The sequence below is a fragment of the Doryrhamphus excisus genome, linkage group LG9, assembly GCF_037039965.1.
Source record: "Doryrhamphus excisus strain RoL-2023G ecotype Guam linkage group LG9, RoL_Dexc_Guam_v1.1, whole genome shotgun sequence".
Lineage (NCBI taxonomy): Eukaryota > Metazoa > Chordata > Actinopteri > Syngnathiformes > Syngnathidae > Doryrhamphus > Doryrhamphus excisus.
Genome location: NC_136365.1, coordinates 18,778,453 through 18,795,495, shown reverse-complemented (window position 1 = coordinate 18,795,495; position 17,043 = coordinate 18,778,453). Strand labels below are relative to the sequence as shown.

Here is a 17,043-nt window from a genome sequence, read left to right as displayed (position 1 = left end):
ATGTATGCTGCACGTCTAACGAGCCTCCACACCAGCGGTGGGCAGTGTGGAGCTGCTTGAGTCATCCTCTCTTGACTGCAGCCTGCCTTCATAAAACAAACCAACCCGCCCCCCCACTCACCCCACCCCCCCCGCCTCTGCTCTGCGATCACAGCAGCACTGCAGAGAGACATGCAGCCACTGTGATCATCGCATCAGGGGGAGAGAGCGGGCGGCCGAGGGCGACACAGGCAGAGTACAATGCAGCAGGACGCCGAGAAGAACACTTTGACATTTATTCCACAGCTGAGGGCGCCTCACGATCTGAGCTATGGGAAGACGACATGGTGGGGTGGGGGGGTGGAGATTAGATTGCTTTTATGTTTCACCTAGTTGTACCTTCCCTTCACTTTGCGATGGTACACATTTTCTGGCATTCTTGTCAAGGGTCTAAAATCATTGACCAATTCCACCTCATAGTATCCTCTCATTCACTTTGGTTATGGTGTGCATTTTAGAAATAAGAGTTGTATGTTCTCTATAGGGGCTGCACGGGGACCGAGTGGTTAGCGCGCAGGCCACACAGCCCGTCCATGCGTGGGTTTTCTCCGGGTACTCCGGCTTCCTCTCGCATTCCAAAAACATGCTCGGTTAATTGTCCATATGTATGAACGTGAGTGTGGTGTGAATGTTTTTTTTGTCTATATGTGCTCTGTGATTGGCTGGCGACCATTCCAGGGTGTACCCCGCCTCTCGCCTGAAGACAGCTGGGATAGGCTCCAGCACGCCTGTGACCCTCGTGAGGATAAACGGTAGAAAATAAACTAATGTTATTGTTGTACAAGTTGAACAGTTTTGGTTCCAGTATTGACCCCTGGGGTACTCCACACATAATATTTAAACTTTCAGATGTGTGTTCTTCTAGCTTTACATATTGCCTCTTGTTGGCGAAGTAGCTTTTGACCAAGTTCAAAACCAACCCTCTTATTGATTGTATCAATCAATCATTGTATCTTATTGATTGTATTGATTGATTGTATCAAAGGCTTTTGTCAGATCCATGAATACTGCGGCTGCACACTTTCTATGGTCTATTATCATTAGTGATATCCTCCATAATTTTAATCAATGACATGGAGGCTGAAATGTTAGCTCCATATCCGTACTGACTTTCTGATAGTAATTCATTCTTATTAATACATTTGTCCAACCTGTTCTAGAATAGGTTCTCGATAATTTTAGATAACTGCGGTAATAAGGGGGTAGGTAGTAAGGCCGGTAGTTTTTAAATTGATATTTGTCTTCCTTTTTAAAAATTGTCGCTCAACGATGCATTATGACACAATCAGACACTTGGTGTTCCCTACAGGGGGGTTCAATGTTTATTCATCATCAGGACTTGATGCATCCAAGTTCAGAATCATTCAGTTTTGGCACCTTGAAAGACATTACGCTTTTGTTTTTTGTTTTTTTTGTCATTTAAATTGTCATTTACAACAACACAACGCAGAACCAAAGAACATTTTTTTTAAAAAAGAGACAAAATAAGACTAAGGCTGTGTGAAAGAAGAAATGAAATGAAAAGCGTTTTCTTTTTCTTTAAAAAGCCTCTCCAAATGCAAATGCTTGCTTTTGTTTGTTTGAAGCGTAATGAAGCCCCGCCCCGGGATGGTCCACTCAAAAAGTAAAATAACAAGAAGTAAAATGTAAAAAGACACAGTACTGTAACATTAAGTTCTACTTTGTCACGCCTGCTGCCCTTACACGGCATCATTGTTCAAAATACGGGTTCCTTAAAAGCAGATTGAATGATTTTGTTTAGCATGCATGTAAATTCTTTTCTTTTTTTTTTTTTTTTTTTTGGGACTCGCATAGCTTCACCTCGCAGGCGACTTGCACTACTTTGTGTCTTTGGCAGTAGTGACATCTCATTGTCCACAGTCTTCTTCACGTTGGCTCAGAGGTCCTCCCTATGGTTCTTTCTCCCAAAAGTTGACCCTGAACAAAGATGGCAGCCAGTGTTTTGGCAGAAGGCCAAAAGGTTGTTTTTTTTTTGTTGCTGTTTTTTTAATTTTTACTGTAAATGAACGTGGTATTACTAACCAGTAGCCCAAAGCCTTCCTTGTCTCAGGTTAGCTTTTTTGTAAGCTACTTTGATTTATTTTTTTTCTTATGACTGTCTTTGCGTCAGGGAAGTCTAGTCATAATGTATTAACAAGTATACTCATGTGTTTATATATCATCAGTACATATTTTGATTTTTTTTTCAGACTTTTTTCGCGGCCTGAAGTGTTCCCTGCTAAACTCTTCCACCGCAATGGTTCACAGTATTTATGTAAAGAAGGAAGAAAATAAGATACAAGGAAGATACGGCAACTAAAGAGACAAGTGGGGGTCTAAGGAGGTCGGGGTGGTAGGCGAGGGCGAGGGCGAGGTCTTAGGCGGGGCCTGAGGGCAAAACACTGCCGCATTTTCAGTAGGCCGTGGAAGAGTAAAAAATATAAAGTTGGCCTTTATAGACAGCGGGGCCCGGCCTGGTTGCTCCACGTGGCCTGACACAGACCACCACCGGACCCCCCCTTATTACCCCCCTAAACTCTTTACAAATTGTTAAACAATGGTAGATGGCAAAATCATGCATGTTTCTTTTTTAATGCATTTTTCTGCTTCTGCCCATTTGAACAGAAGCTCATCTGAAGTGCTTTCGAGTGCACAGACTTGCCCCCCCCCACCCGTCTAGCCCTCAAAGAACCAAAACCACGACTTATCGTTTTCCGCCACTCCCCAAAGTCTCCTTGGATGGTTTTTTTTAATGTAGTGTCTGAGGTCCATGATTTTCATACAGGCGTAGTACGTCGGTTGGCGGTGTTGCTATGGCCGCCCGAGTCTTTCAGGTCTTTCTGGATGCAGTTGTGGACCTGCAGGAAGTTGTGGTCCCTCTCTGTGGAGTTGTAGGTGGCCGTGGGTGTGCCTGTTTGGCCTTTTGGAAGCGTGTACATGGACAGCTCTGTGGAGGGTAGTGTCCCGAAGGCCTTCAGGCCCACCGGCGACGGCTCACGAGAGTGTGAGGGATCCGTGGAACGGGAGGAGGAGCGCGAGCGGCGGCGGTAACGATAGCGGTAGCTGGGAATGCGTGTGATGGCCGCGCCTTGGAGGTAGTCGGCGGCCCGGGCACCTACGCGCAGCTCCCGGTGGCGGTCGATGAACATGTGCACGGCCAGCACGCCCACCATTTCGGCCATGATGAAGGAGAGCGCGCCGAAGTAGAAGGACCAGCCATAGGAGTAGCTGTTCTTCTTGGAGTCGCTCTTGGAAGGATCCCCGGCGTTGGCAGATATGTAGACGATGATGCCAATGATGTTGCTCAAGCCTGTGGCAGGAGAAGATGGAGATCAGATGAAGGTTAGGACAAAACGGACAAAGTCACGGTTAGTTCAAGTACTTCAGAGAGTCAGATACCGTGGCTAACCTTTAGTGATTGTTTTGGATGTACGTATGTATGCCTTAAGTGTTTCAAGGCATCCTCACAATCTAAGTTTTTTGGGTTTGAGGACAGAAAAATCCAAGCCGGGTCAAGGTTTACCCTTCAGAACTGGACCACTTTACCAGGCGGAGACAGAGTTGGGAAATGAAACAAACATTGAACACATTGAGGCCCTAAACTTGGCAGGAACTGCAACGTTGTCTGCCTTCTGTTTTCATCCGAGCTTCAGTTGCAGTCGTTCCTGTGGTCGCCAAGCAGAAGTCAGCTGATCAATGAGGAGGTTCTGCCTCTGTTCTGTTCTGCTCCGCTCTACTGATCATGTTTCCTAAAGCACTTTTTCCCTCTCTCTCTTTGAGCTTCTCCCAGGATGACGCCTCCCTCTGTGGGGTTCAAAATGGAGCAGACAATTTTTTCCCCCTCCGACGTTATCGCTTATTTTTCTTTTGTGCCACTGCGGTCTCGCCTCCCTGCCGGGATGTTCAAATGCCCATCCGCTGTCAAGTTCTCTCCTGTCCTCTATTTGGGTTGTCGGCGCCATGTGTGGCCAGAAATAGAAGAACAGACAGAAGACAGACAAAGATAAAGAAGACAAATACGCCAGCAAAACAGGAAAAGCAAAGTGGGGTGACGTTGTGAGGATGGTGATTGAGATGTATCCGTGCAAAAAGAGGATCAGGGACACCTTATTTTTAGCGTGTAATCCCAGTGGCCTCCTCTTAGCCTAGCAACAGGGCGAGAGAGGCAGACATTGAGGGCGAGGAAGAGACAGCGTGACTTGGAGGGGTTAGAGTGATCTATCTAGCGAAGCCCATTGGGCCGCGGCCTAGAACCAGACCACCGAAGCTGGCATCGTGGCAGCCTCTGTCTTCCAGCGCGTCACAGCTGCGATGCACGACCTGATGTGGTGTCGCATGAGATGTTGACTTGTGCTGCATTTCACAAAACCGGAATGTAGGACATTGCTGACCTTCTGATTTGGAAAAATGCTCCATGAATGAATGAATATCACATAATAACTATAACAATAACACATTTAGTGAGTGTGAATGGTTGTTTGTCTATATGTGCTCTGTGATTGGCTGGCGACCAGTCAAGGGTGTACCCCGCTTCTCGCCGGAAGACAGCTGGGATAGGCTCCAGCACCCCCACAACCCTTGTGAGGATAAGCGGTAGAAAATGAATGAATGAACTATAACAATAACACATTTAGTGAGTGTGAATGGTTGTTTGTCTATATGTGCCCTGTGATTGGCTGGCCACCAGTCCAGGGTGTACCCTGCTTCTTGCCCAAAGACAGCTGGGATAGGCTCCAGCACCAGTGTGACCCTTGTGAGGATAAGCGGTAGAAAATGAATGAATGAACTATAACAATAACACATTTAGAGAGTGTGAATGGTTGTTTGTCTATATGTGCCCTGTGATTGGCTGGCCACCAGTCCAGGGTGTACCCCGCTTCTCGCCCGAAGACAGTTGGGATATGCTCCAGCACCCCCGCGACCCTCGTGAGGATAAGCGGTAGAAAATGAATGAATGAACTATAACAATAACACATTTAGTGAGTGTGAATGGTTGTTTGTCTATATGTGCTCTGTGATTGGCTGGCGACCAGTCAAGGGTGTACCCCGCTTCTCGCCGGAAGACAGCTGGGATAGGCTCCAGCACCCCCACAACCCTTGTGAGGATAAGCGGTAGAAAATGAATGAATGAACTATAACAATAACACATTTAGTGAGTGTGAATGGTTGTTTGTCTATATGTGCCCTGTGATTGGCTGGCCACCAGTCCAGGGTGTACCCTGCTTCTTGCCCAAAGACAGCTGGGATAGGCTCCAGCACCAGTGTGACCCTTGTGAGGATAAGCGGTAGAAAATGAATGAATGAACTATAACAATAACACATTTAGAGAGTGTGAATGGTTGTTTGTCTATATGTGCCCTGTGATTGGCTGGCCACCAGTCCAGGGTGTACCCCGCTTCTCGCCCGAAGACAGTTGGGATATGCTCCAGCACCCCCGCGACCCTCGTGAGGATAAGCGGTAGAAAATGAATGAATGAATGAATGAATGAACTATAACAATAACACATTTAGTGAGTGTGAATGGTTGTTTGTCTATATGTGCCCTCTGATTGGCTGGCGACCAGTCAAGGGTGTACCCCGCCTCTCGCCCGAAGACAGCTGGGATAGGCTCCATCATCCCCTGTGACCCTTGTGAGGATAAGCATTAGAAAATGAATGAATGACACATTTATTTGGTGAAGGTGTCAAAAAATGTCAATGGTCATCGAAGTGGGATATTTCCGACGACCGTCGAATGCAGCATTTTGAACTGCTTGACCGTAGAGAGGCATCCGTGTCTGATTTTAGAGGGTTGGTCGTGTTCGATGTTTTCCTTTTTCTTTGTTTCTTTCCACCACCTCCTCCACGCTCTGTCCATGTTTGAGCTGTATTTAAACACCGGGGAGCAGCACAGCTTGTTCTCACAGGAAGTGACCACAAACTCACAACGCCCACAATTCTTCACACAAATTGTCTGATTCAACAACATCAGTGCGAAGGACGAAGAAATTGCAGTCTCTTCTGTAACGAGCTTCCTCGTACATTCAGGGTTATCTGAGAAGGTGCCCTATTGATTTTATAAGGATATGTCACCATCCATCCATCTTTGATGCCACTTTATCCTCATTAGGGTCGCGGGTGTGTAGTGGAGCCAACCATGTGTTTGGAATGTGGGCGGAAACCCCAGGTACATTTTTGTTAAACCCGTGCTGAGGCTGCATGGTGGTCGAGTGGTTAGCGCGCAAACCTCACAGCTAGGAGACCCAAGTTCAATTCCGGATTCCTCCCACATTCCAAAAACATGCTAGGTTAATTAGCGACTCCAAATTGTCCATAGGTGAATGTGAAGTGTGAATGGTTGTTTGTCTATATGTGCCCTGTGATTGGCTGGCCACCAGTCCAGGGTGTACCCCGCCTCTCGCCTGAAGACAGCTGGGATAGGCTCCAGCACCCGCACCGTTGTGAGGAAAAAGCGGTAGAAAATGAATGAATGAATGAAATCCGTGCTGGGGTTAGCGCACAGACCTTAGCTAGGAGATTCAATTCCGGATTCCTCCCACATTCCAAAAACAAGCTAGGTTAATTTGCGACTCCATAGGTATGAATGTGAGTGTGAATGGTTGTTTGTCTATATGTGCCCTGTGATTGGCTGGCCACCAGTCCAGGGTGTACCCTCAAGGCCCCTCACATGCTCTTGTTGTTTAACATCAAATTTGATTTGTATTTGTTTGTAAGAAAACTATGTTACACAATCATCCCTCAAGTGAGTACTTTCATTTTGTTGTTTTTTTTCAAAGCTTTTTTGGGTCTCATGAGCACTTACGTTACAATAAGTACATTGGAGAAGTAGTTAGCTTAGCCAGCGTAGCCAGCCTGAGAAATGTGATGTAAACAAAGACAAATAGGCATGTAAAGGTGACTATAGGGGTGCTATTTTATGCCTAGAGGGCTCTAATAATGTTAAAACCTGCATTCAGAAAGTGATAAACAGGTTTTCTATGTTCCAATATTTAATATTGAATCATACTTATGTACGTATGGCGGTTGGGTCTGGAACCAATTCATCGTGATAATCGAGGGACGTGGACGTGTTCTGTCATTCTGATTTTTAGCAGAATCCTTTATGTAGACGTCTTCCACATGATTTTCATCTGATTCCAGCTTTATGTGTTTGGCATGCGAGTCTGCCCATCGCTGTCTCCGAGGAGAATTCCCCTTTGCATATGTTGTTTTCTATATTAACTAATATTTTAGTATGACCAGTCAGACATTTTCTTCAGAAGCCGTCTGGCCAGGGAGTGTAGATTTGAATGTGCGTCTCATTTTTCTCAAGAACCAGTCTTGGTCTCTCATCTATTTTGGAGCCAAAGGCAGATTTTCTCTTGACTGATCCTGGTTTCTTGTAGATGCTGGAGTCAAAGAATGCATCAGAACTTTTCATTGATGTTGCTCCGTTTTTATAGTCATGTGAATACAGTAAATGAACGTTAGGCGAGGGGGAAGAAAAAAAAAAAAAACGTATTAGTTTTTATTTGACGTTACCTGCAGAGACAAAGAGGATTCCGGCACTGAGGATGATGTTGTGGCGTGACTTGTAGAACTCACTGGCGGCGATGCAGAGCCCCCCCATGAAGAGCAGGATCACACTGAGGATCGGGAAGATGCTGGAGGCCCGAACTGCACCTGTATGTAAATAGGAGTTGCTATTTTCACTTATTTCATGGATGTGGTGGCTGATTAGGAGATTATTTCTCAGACACGTAAACATTGTGTTTTTTTAGTCGCAGTCATATCGTAACTTCTTATCGGATTGGTTCACCAGACTAGATACTACATGTTGGTGTAAGCCGGGGCGTGAAGTGTTCCGATCGGGGTTAGTTGTTCCAAATCAGGCCCCTACGGAGCTGAGCTGGAAACATTGGGCCAGTAGGTCGATCATTTTTTGATCCCAAAGGAAATTCTGTTAAGAAGCAGCCTTGAGTGGAAATTGGAACTCTACCACTAAACCACCAATACTTGTTAAGACAGAGTGGGCGGAGTTCAACCACGCGTACTTTGGGATGAACCCACAAGGATGACCAGTTGGACCAGTTAGGGCCACATAGTGATCTACCAGCAAAATACTTCTGGTACAAAAATGGTGAAATATTTCTTGTGATCATGATTAATTTGTTTCAACGCTGATTAAATGTTTAATCATTTGACAGCCTTGAATATTCACAGTTTATTTTCATAAAATTGCAACCTTTATTTTTGTTACAATCCAGCTTTTTTCTCTGAAAATTTAGAATTTTTTCTTGTTAAATAACAGCAGGTATTTTCATCTTTCTTCTTGTCATTTTTTTTCCTCATCATATTTGTGACTTTATTCCCATCAAATCATAACTTTTTCCACAACTTTATTTCTCGTTTTTGTTTGTTTCTTATAATATTATGAGTTAATATCGTCTTACAACACGGGCCTCAAACACGCGGCCCGCGGGCCAAATGTGGCCCGCAGGACACTAGTTTGAGGCCCCCGCCTTGATATGAAAGTTTAATGTTAGAGCGGCCCGCGCAAGTTTGATGGTGAAGTTTGTATGGTATCATGTACCCAGAAAAAATTATTATGTTTGATTAATGTTCATGTTAAAGGTTAAATAACTGTTAATAGTTATCCTCCCTATCCGTGTGGAAGTGGTAATTTTTGGCTATTTAAGTTTAAAGGAAATAACTTGAAATTTGAGAACAGTGGAATGTTTTATCAGATCTTTTATTGTAGAAAATTGGAACCAAAGCACTGAAAAAGTTTGTATATTTTTCAGTTTTTAATAAATGCGTTTTTTTTTTTTTTTTTTGGAAAACCTGATGCGGCCCAGCCTTGCCTAGACCCTAGCTCCAGTGGCCCCCAGGTAAATTGAGTTTGAGACCCCTGTCTTACAATATTTAATAATTCAACTCTATGCTACTAAAATGTCAGACTTTTGACAAATTTTTGACAAAATTTTTCTCTTCATATTTTGACATTATTCTTATTATTTTTCCATTTTTGTTTTTTAAATTATATTTTCAAAATGAGGCACAGGCCAACAGGCCCCTGGGTCACATTTTGGGGCACCTGATCTAAAGCGCACGGGGGCACTGTGTCCGAGTGTTTTTTTTTTTTTTTAAACGTTAGATCAGTGTTTGATACCCGCACGGTGCAGAGCGTGTGACAGCTGCGTTCACTGAAGCTGATCGTCTTAAGGTGACCTCAGAGTTGGCAGCGTAGCATGCATCACCCCCCCCCCCCTCCCCACCCCGTCATCCTATTTGTTTTAACCCCATCTCCTCTTCTTTATTGACGTGCTGTCGCTGCAAATTGTCTTCAAGGTGGAAGGCTCGTCATAGCAAACACACACACACACACACACACACACACACACACACACACACACACACACAGCATTTATGACAAGCCAGGTTTATATTTTTCAATCAAATTTGTTTGTTGTCCGGGTTTTAACACACATGGCTGCTCCGTGTACAATAACATCAGCGGGGCTTTTTGACACCTCCCATTTGTTGTTTGCAATTTCATTACCAACACCGCCGAGGTCTTGTTGCTTCCTCAGCTGCCTTTCACATCATCTCGATGAGACACCCCCACCCCCCCGGTACAGTTGAGCAGGTTATGCTATTCTACTGTGGTTTTCTCTCACATATCTTAACCTTTTTGCAGGCAAAAAAAAACAACCCAAAAACAAAGTCGCGTATTGTCGCTGTCCTTTTTGTGATGAATAATCTATAAAAATGACAAAATTATTATTATATCATTATTATATTATATTATTTTTATTATTATTATATTAAATAACTAGGTTATTTGTCGGATATAATATAATAATTAGATTACAACTAGGTTATTTGTAGGACAAATAACTAGGTTATTTGTCGGATATAATATAATAATTATATAATAATTTTGACATTTTTATAGATTATTCATCACAAAAAAGACAGTGACAATACGCGACTTTGTTTTTTGGTTATTTTTTTTTTGCCTGCAGCACATTCCAAAAATATTATGTTACACAAAAACCAAACAAGAAAACAACAAAAATGAAAAAAATCTGCAGTCATTTTACAAGAATAAAGCCAAAATATAATGAGGAAAATGTATCTAATTTTAGTAGCGTGATGTTGAAATGTTAAAGAAAACAACGTTATTAAGATGAAAAAACAACAAACTAAATGTGGAAAAGGTTACAATATGATGCAAATAAAATCAAAATACCATGGGAATAAAGTCACAATAATCCAGGAAGAAGACTGAAATAGTTGGGGGGGGGAAACAGCAAAGGTTTTAAAAGAATAAAGTCGTATTTTTTAAAGTTTAAAAAAAGTTGCATTTATATAAGAATAACGTCATAATATTATGAATAAAAATAATTTGTTTTAATAATTCGTAGTAGCACAGAGTTGAAATACAAAAGAAAAACTTTTTTTTAAAGTTGTAATATGATGAAAAACAAAATAAATTAGTCATATAATATAATGGGAATAAAGTCATAATATTAGGAAAAGGAAAATTCAAGAAGATCATTGAAGATGAAAGTTGAAATATTTTCCGTTTGAATGATTCTGTGCTGCTGTAGCACGTAGCATGTGTACTGCACGTACTACTATACTACTACTATAATGATGTACACATTGCACAACAAAACACCTCACACTCCCAACATCTTGCCTCTTCCTTCCTTCACTCTCAACCCTCCCCTCCCTTCTCCTGCTCCTGCAGCCCTGTGTGTGTGTGTGTGTGTGTGTGTGTCGTCTTGACTTATGTTTTCATTAGCTGCGGCAGAGGAGAGTCTTGTAATTGTGACTGAATTATCGAGGTGGTGGAGGACACCACCATGGGAGCTCCCTGTGTGAGCGCACCTTTCTTTATTGTACTCAAACAACAGTGCGGCATTGCACACACTCACACACACACACACAAACACACATATGACCAAATACAGCTCAACTGGATACAAAATGCACACACACACACACACACACACTCATCGATCAGCTGCCTACCCACACCCTTGCTCACCCTGCTGTTACAAAGTGGGGTGTTTCCCATACACACAGTGTACTACCTACGCATGCCTATATGCACACACACACACACACACACACACCGCCCACCTGGGAGAGCCCAGCAGCAAAGAACATGAGGTAGTTAAAATTCTGCAAAACAGCTACAAGGGAAAGGAAAATTGTACATATATACACTCTACAGCAGGGGTCTCAAACACGCGGTTCGCAGGACACTAGTTTGAGGCCCCCGCCTTGATATGAAAGTTTAATGTTAGTGCGGCCCGCGCAACTTTGATATGGATGCTGTATGGTATCATGTACCCAGAAAAAATTATTATTACGTTTGAATAATGTTCATGTTAAAGGTTAAATAACTGTTAATAGTTATCCTCCCTATCCGTGTGGAAGTGGTAAGTTTTTGGCGATTTAAGTTGAAAGGAAATAACTTGAAGGCTACCGTTTAGGTCGCTAGCTCTCTAGTTAGCATGTGTTTCAAGACCCTGCAGTTGCGCAATATGTTGTAAATAAAAAGAGTATAAATGTGACTATAGTCGTGTTTTGTCATGTCTACAGGGCTCTAATAATGCTTTGTTCATTTTAATAAAAAAAATTAATTTGTCTACCCACCAACTATATGTGGTTTCTTAAGTTTTTATTATTTGCTGTTTTATTATTATTATTATAATATTTATTTATTTATTACTGATTGATTGATTTTCTTTATTCTTGATTTGTTTGTTTATTTTTCATCTTATTTTGTGCAGAAAAATAAAAATGAAGATATTTGAGAACAGTGGAATATTTTATCAGAGCTTTTATTGTAGAAAATCAGAACCAAAGCACTGAAAAAGTTTGTATATTTTTCTGTTTTTAATAAATGCGGTTTATTTGCCCAGACCCTAGCTCCAGTGGCCCCCAGGTAAATTGAGTTTGAGACCCCTGCTCTACAGTATGTGTGTGTGTGTATGTTTTCTTACTTTTCTCATGTTTGTCACATTTTTCATGTTTCAGATCATCAAACAAATTTAAATATTAGAAACCGGCTCACTTTTCCACACAGGGCCATGTTGCTTGTTTTTTTTCTCTCCCTTAATAATAATAAAAGGTTTCATTTAAAACTGCATTTTGTATTCAGTTGACTAATATTTACATTTGTGTGATGATCTGAAACTGTGTGACGACTGAGATGCAGTATTTTCTTGAAATATATCAAACTTCTTTAGACGCCGCTGCTAGAGAGTACTGCAGAAGATACACAATACATACGTAAGCATTAATACCAGGCATGAGTGTGTGTGTGTGTGTGTGTGTGTGTGTGAGCGTGCACGATCAGCCCGCCAGTGGTTATCATACCACATTACTCATGTAAATCCCGCTATGCCTCCGTGTCGCAACTAAGCTCCCCAAAATAGACCCCCGGTGACATCAGCAACTGCGATGATGTCATCTCCGCCTGACGTCACGTATCCGCTAGCCCCCCAATCCCGAGTATATTAGCATCACGTCCTCGGAGCCGGGGCCCCTAATTATAGCAACGGCAGAGCATGTGGCGTGAACTTGTATCAGGATGAAGAGAATTGGTCTGACGTGGTTTAGACCAGATTACGGCTTCGACTGTGCTTTTTCAGGGTCAAGATGGGATTTATGTCAGTAAAGTAGGCTGCTTTATACTCTAGTCCAAATATAAAAGACGTTAAGGATTAACAGACCCGACGATTGCAGAGGAATACTGGAAGAAATACACTCTTAGGGAGTGACGTTGGTTCGCAATAATATAACATATGTACAGTAAACCTCGGATATATCGGATTCAATTGTTCCCACTGGTTTTGTCCGATATAAGCGAAATCCGTTATATGCGTATACCGGAAAATGTCAGTTTTACGCATATATTGGATTTATATCCGGTATATGCGTAAATCGGATTTTATCCGTTATAAAAAGGCACTTCCTTGACTATGTTTCCAATGTACCTGGACTGGTAAGGTAATGAGAATTTAACTTTATTGGACTCTGAGCATAACAAATTGTTAATTAAGCTAGGCCCTGTTACGCCCGTCAGGCCTACGTTATTTCCAATAGTGAGGTTAAGATCTCATTCACTGCTGTGCTAGTATTATTGACGTCACTCACTTTTATATTTGTCCTAAATCTGATTAATAAATGTGAATATAAATCGCGCACGCAACGCTGCAAATGACTTCGTATAGCGGCCTGTCACGATTCGGCGAATCAGAGCACCACAATGCGGCCATCCGATATATGCGAGGGAAATTTAATGGAAATGCATTGGAACTGGACTGGAGATTTTGTCCGAAATACGTTGAAATCCGTTATAAAAAATCCGATATATGCAATGAATTTTTATTGGAAATGTATTACAGAAAAATCGGTTCTTTTTTATCTGCTGTGAGCGAATTTCCGATATATCCGAGTCCGATATATCCGAGGTTTACTGTATATAGACATAGGTATGAATGTGAGTGTGAATGGTTGTTTGTCTATATGTGCCCTGTGATTGGCTGGCCACCAGTCCAGGGTGTACCACGCCGGGCCCATCACCCCCAGTGACCCTCATGAGGATAAGCGGTTAAACTGGATTGAAATCTGGAGTTCTACGGTCAAAGTAAAGTCCGTACAGATCCCGGTGGAAGTCACAGCTTGGTTTTTGAGGAATTCTCAGGGCACTGTTCAGGTAGACCCCCGCCCACCCCAATCGGGATCACCACAAATCCAGCAGAACCAGCCGTAATGAAACATTTCCGAAGTTCATTCCACATTGGGGTTCCAATCCATTCCAGTGCTGCTCCAATACTTAGATTACGTAGTCTCACTTTAAAATAAGATACGCAAAAAGACAGTAGTTACTGATCAACTCATCAGTTTTATCCTTTCATCCATATTTTGTGAAAATGGCGTCCAGAGTGGAAAAATCTGATGACGCTGAATTGCCATTTTGTTTAGCTAGCATCATGTAGCGTAGCATTTAGCGTCATGTACTAACTCCTTATTTCAAAAATCATGCAAACTGGAATTGAACTCGGGTCTCCTAGCTGTGAGGCCTGTGTGCTAACCACTCACATTCATCGTTCATTCATATTTTTTTTTTTCCCATTATCATGGAAACAAACTTAACGGTTTGTTCACACTTGACAGATTTGGATCGGGTTCGATTTCTCTGATAGACTGCGTTTTTATCGAGCGTTCAATCAAACAAAAAAAAACGCTTTGTGTGTGATTCTCTGCTATGCAGCCATCAAGTTACCAAGGTATGAAAATATACCGTTTCATGTTGTACAGTTATGGAGGCCAAATGAATATAAAAATATAAGATGGAGTTTTCTCTAGTGTACAATATATACAATATATACAATATATACAATATATGTATACAATATATACAATATATACAATATATACAATATATACAATATATACAATATATACAATATATACAATATATACAATATATACAATATATACAATATATACAATATATACAATGTACGGAGTGATCATCTGTCTGATGAATCCAAGAGTACGCCAGAAGGCTAAGCTTGTGTTGCATTCTCCAGAGGGGGTGTTGGGGGAGGGAGGAGGGGGGGGGGGGGGGGGCAGAGTTGTGTTCTATCTTTTCTCTGCTCTCTCTTACATAAGAACATCCACACAGCGACACCACGATGGGGAGGGAGGGAGGGAGGGAATGAGCGTCTCGGAGAGGCTGAGGGAGGATGATGATGATGATGATGATGATGATGATGATGACCCCTCAGGAAGGAAAAGGGGGAGAGAATCCAAAAGTAAATGAGGACGTCAACATGACACAAGTGGCCCCAGTATCTTCTCGGGTCATGCTCCACTTCCAACGTGGTCATCATTTGGACTTCCGAGTGTTTTAGATTGATTCTCCATTAGCACAAACACTCCCTGGAGGGGGGGGGGGCTTTAATCAACACTTTTAAGTTATTATCTTATGCTGTGATATCATCAATAATCAATAATCTACAATACAATGAAGACCTCCACTGCATTTATTTAGTTCTTAACTGGTCCCACGTTGGGACCCACATTTTCCCTTACTCTACAACAGGGGTCTCAAACTCAATTTACCTGGGGGCCACTGGAGCTAGGGTCTGGGCAAGTTCTGGGCCGCATCAGGTTTTCCAAAAAAAAAAAAAACGTATTTATTAAAAACAGATTTTCTACAATAAAAGCTCTGATAAAACATTCCACTGTTCTCAAATATCTTAATTTTTATTTTTCTGCACAAAATAAGATGAAAAATAAATAAGCAAATCAAGAATAAAGAAAAGGAATCAGTAATAAATAAATATAATAATAATAATAATAAAACGGCGAATAATAAAAACTTAAGAAACCACATATACGTAGTTGGTGGGTAAACAATTTTTTTTTCAGATTAAAATGAACAAAGCATTATTAGAGCCCTGTAGACATGACAAAACACGACTATAGTCACATTTATACTCTTTTTATTTACAACATATTGCGCAACTGCAGGGTCTTGAGACACATGCTAACTCGCAAACTAGAGAGCTAGCGACCTAAACGGTAGCCTTCAAGTTATTTCCTTTAAACTTAAATAGCCAAAAACTTACCACTTCCACACGGATAGGGAGGATAACTATTAACAGTTATTTAACCTTTAACATGAACATTAATCAAACGTAATAATTTTTTCTGGGTACATGATACCATACAGCATCCATATCAAACTTGCGCGGGCCGCACTAACATTAAACTTTATATCAAGGCGGGGGCCGCAAACTAGTGTCCTGCGGGCCACATTTGGCCCGCGGGTCGCGTGTTTGAGACCCCTGCTGTAGAGTATATATGTACAATTTTCCTTTCCCTTGTAGCTGTTTTGCAGAATTTTAACTACACCTTGATATGGTCCAATGCCTTTTCTAAATCTGCATCTGCACCAGTTGGGTAAACTCCCACATGGGCACCCTATAGTACCCTAACAAGGGTAAAGGGTCCAGTGTTCCACAACCAGGACAGAAACCACAATGCATCTCCTGTAACTGAGGTTCGGTAAAAGCTTTCTCGGCTTCCTGCCGCCCAGCCAGACCCACTTTTGGGTCCCACTGGTGGAGAAAACACTGCTCTGGGAGGGCTCTGTTGGTTTTAAGGACTTGTCAAAGATCCTCTATACGACAGGAGTGCTACGTATGTACACAAACGGAGCCTCAAGAAAGAAACGTGGCATCAATGGCTGCTGTGATATCAGCTAAAGGTTTTGTTCAAGTTTCTGCTGATTCAGAGGGCGTGCAGGTGTCAAAGGTCAAAGATGACCAATCACTTGACGTTCTGTCTGTCTTATTTGCATAATCGAGTGATCTTGTCTAATACATTTTCAAAAATAAAGACAGCTGGGATAGGCTCCAGCATGCCCGCGACCCTCGTGAGGAAAAAGTGGTAGAAAATGAATAAATGATTACTTTGACAAAAACTGGAATACATACGCATGTGGAGCGTTATCTTGGACATTTCACAGCGGCAGGAAGGACGTGCATGCTGGAGTCTTTATCCTGCAGCACGGCGAGTGCATCTGTCTCTATGCTAATGTAGGTCAGCGGACAGCAAATGTGCTGGCGTGACATGCAAGATGACCAAAAGAGAGCAAAGTGGAACCTCCACGGCCATACACGATCTGTCTTTTAGATTCGGAAACCTCATAAATAGAAATCATCTGCTCCAGGGTCAAACTGGCATCAGCAGCAATGGCTGTAGGCAACCTCCGGATGTCATTTTTTATTTTAAATGAAGAATTCCACAGGACAGCAGTGACCGGTTAGCATCCGGCGGCTTTTCTTTGCATGCGCTTTAAAATGTTGATGATGTAAAAGACATGCGTGTGACACTTGTTGTTTCTAATCAACTGCTGACTCAGCAGTTTGCTCCTTATTGTTATTACAACATCGGTTCTGTCTACAAAAGCCAGACACAGCTGTA

The 17,043-nt window shown here is 42.2% G+C and overlaps 2 protein-coding genes across 3 annotated transcripts in view; one reads left to right on the top strand and one right to left on the bottom strand.

The window, feature by feature from the left end:
- Positions 1 to 17,043, top strand: part of ift27 (intraflagellar transport 27 homolog (Chlamydomonas)) — a 42,725-nt gene that overhangs the window by 12,257 nt on the left and 13,425 nt on the right. The window contains exon 7 of one of the 2 annotated variants that reach the window (XM_058066002.2): positions 7,567 to 8,100. The exons of the other annotated variant lie outside the window; for it this stretch is intronic. Within the exon in view, the coding sequence (XP_057921985.1) occupies positions 7,567 to 7,590 (24 nt within the window). The 3' untranslated portion in view covers positions 7,591 to 8,100. Of the gene's footprint in view, positions 1 to 7,566; positions 8,101 to 17,043 lie in introns of those variants that run through there. 2 annotated transcript variants of the gene reach the window in all.
- cacng2b (calcium channel, voltage-dependent, gamma subunit 2b) overlaps positions 1,792 to 17,043 on the bottom strand; it is a 38,221-nt gene continuing 22,969 nt past the window's right edge. The window contains exons 3-4 of the mRNA XM_058065959.2: positions 7,561 to 7,701; positions 1,792 to 3,349 (exon numbers count right to left, since the gene is read on the bottom strand). Coding sequence (XP_057921942.1) covers positions 2,817 to 3,349; positions 7,561 to 7,701 — 674 coding nt within the window. The 3' untranslated portion in view covers positions 1,792 to 2,816. The remainder of the gene's footprint in view (positions 3,350 to 7,560; positions 7,702 to 17,043) is intronic.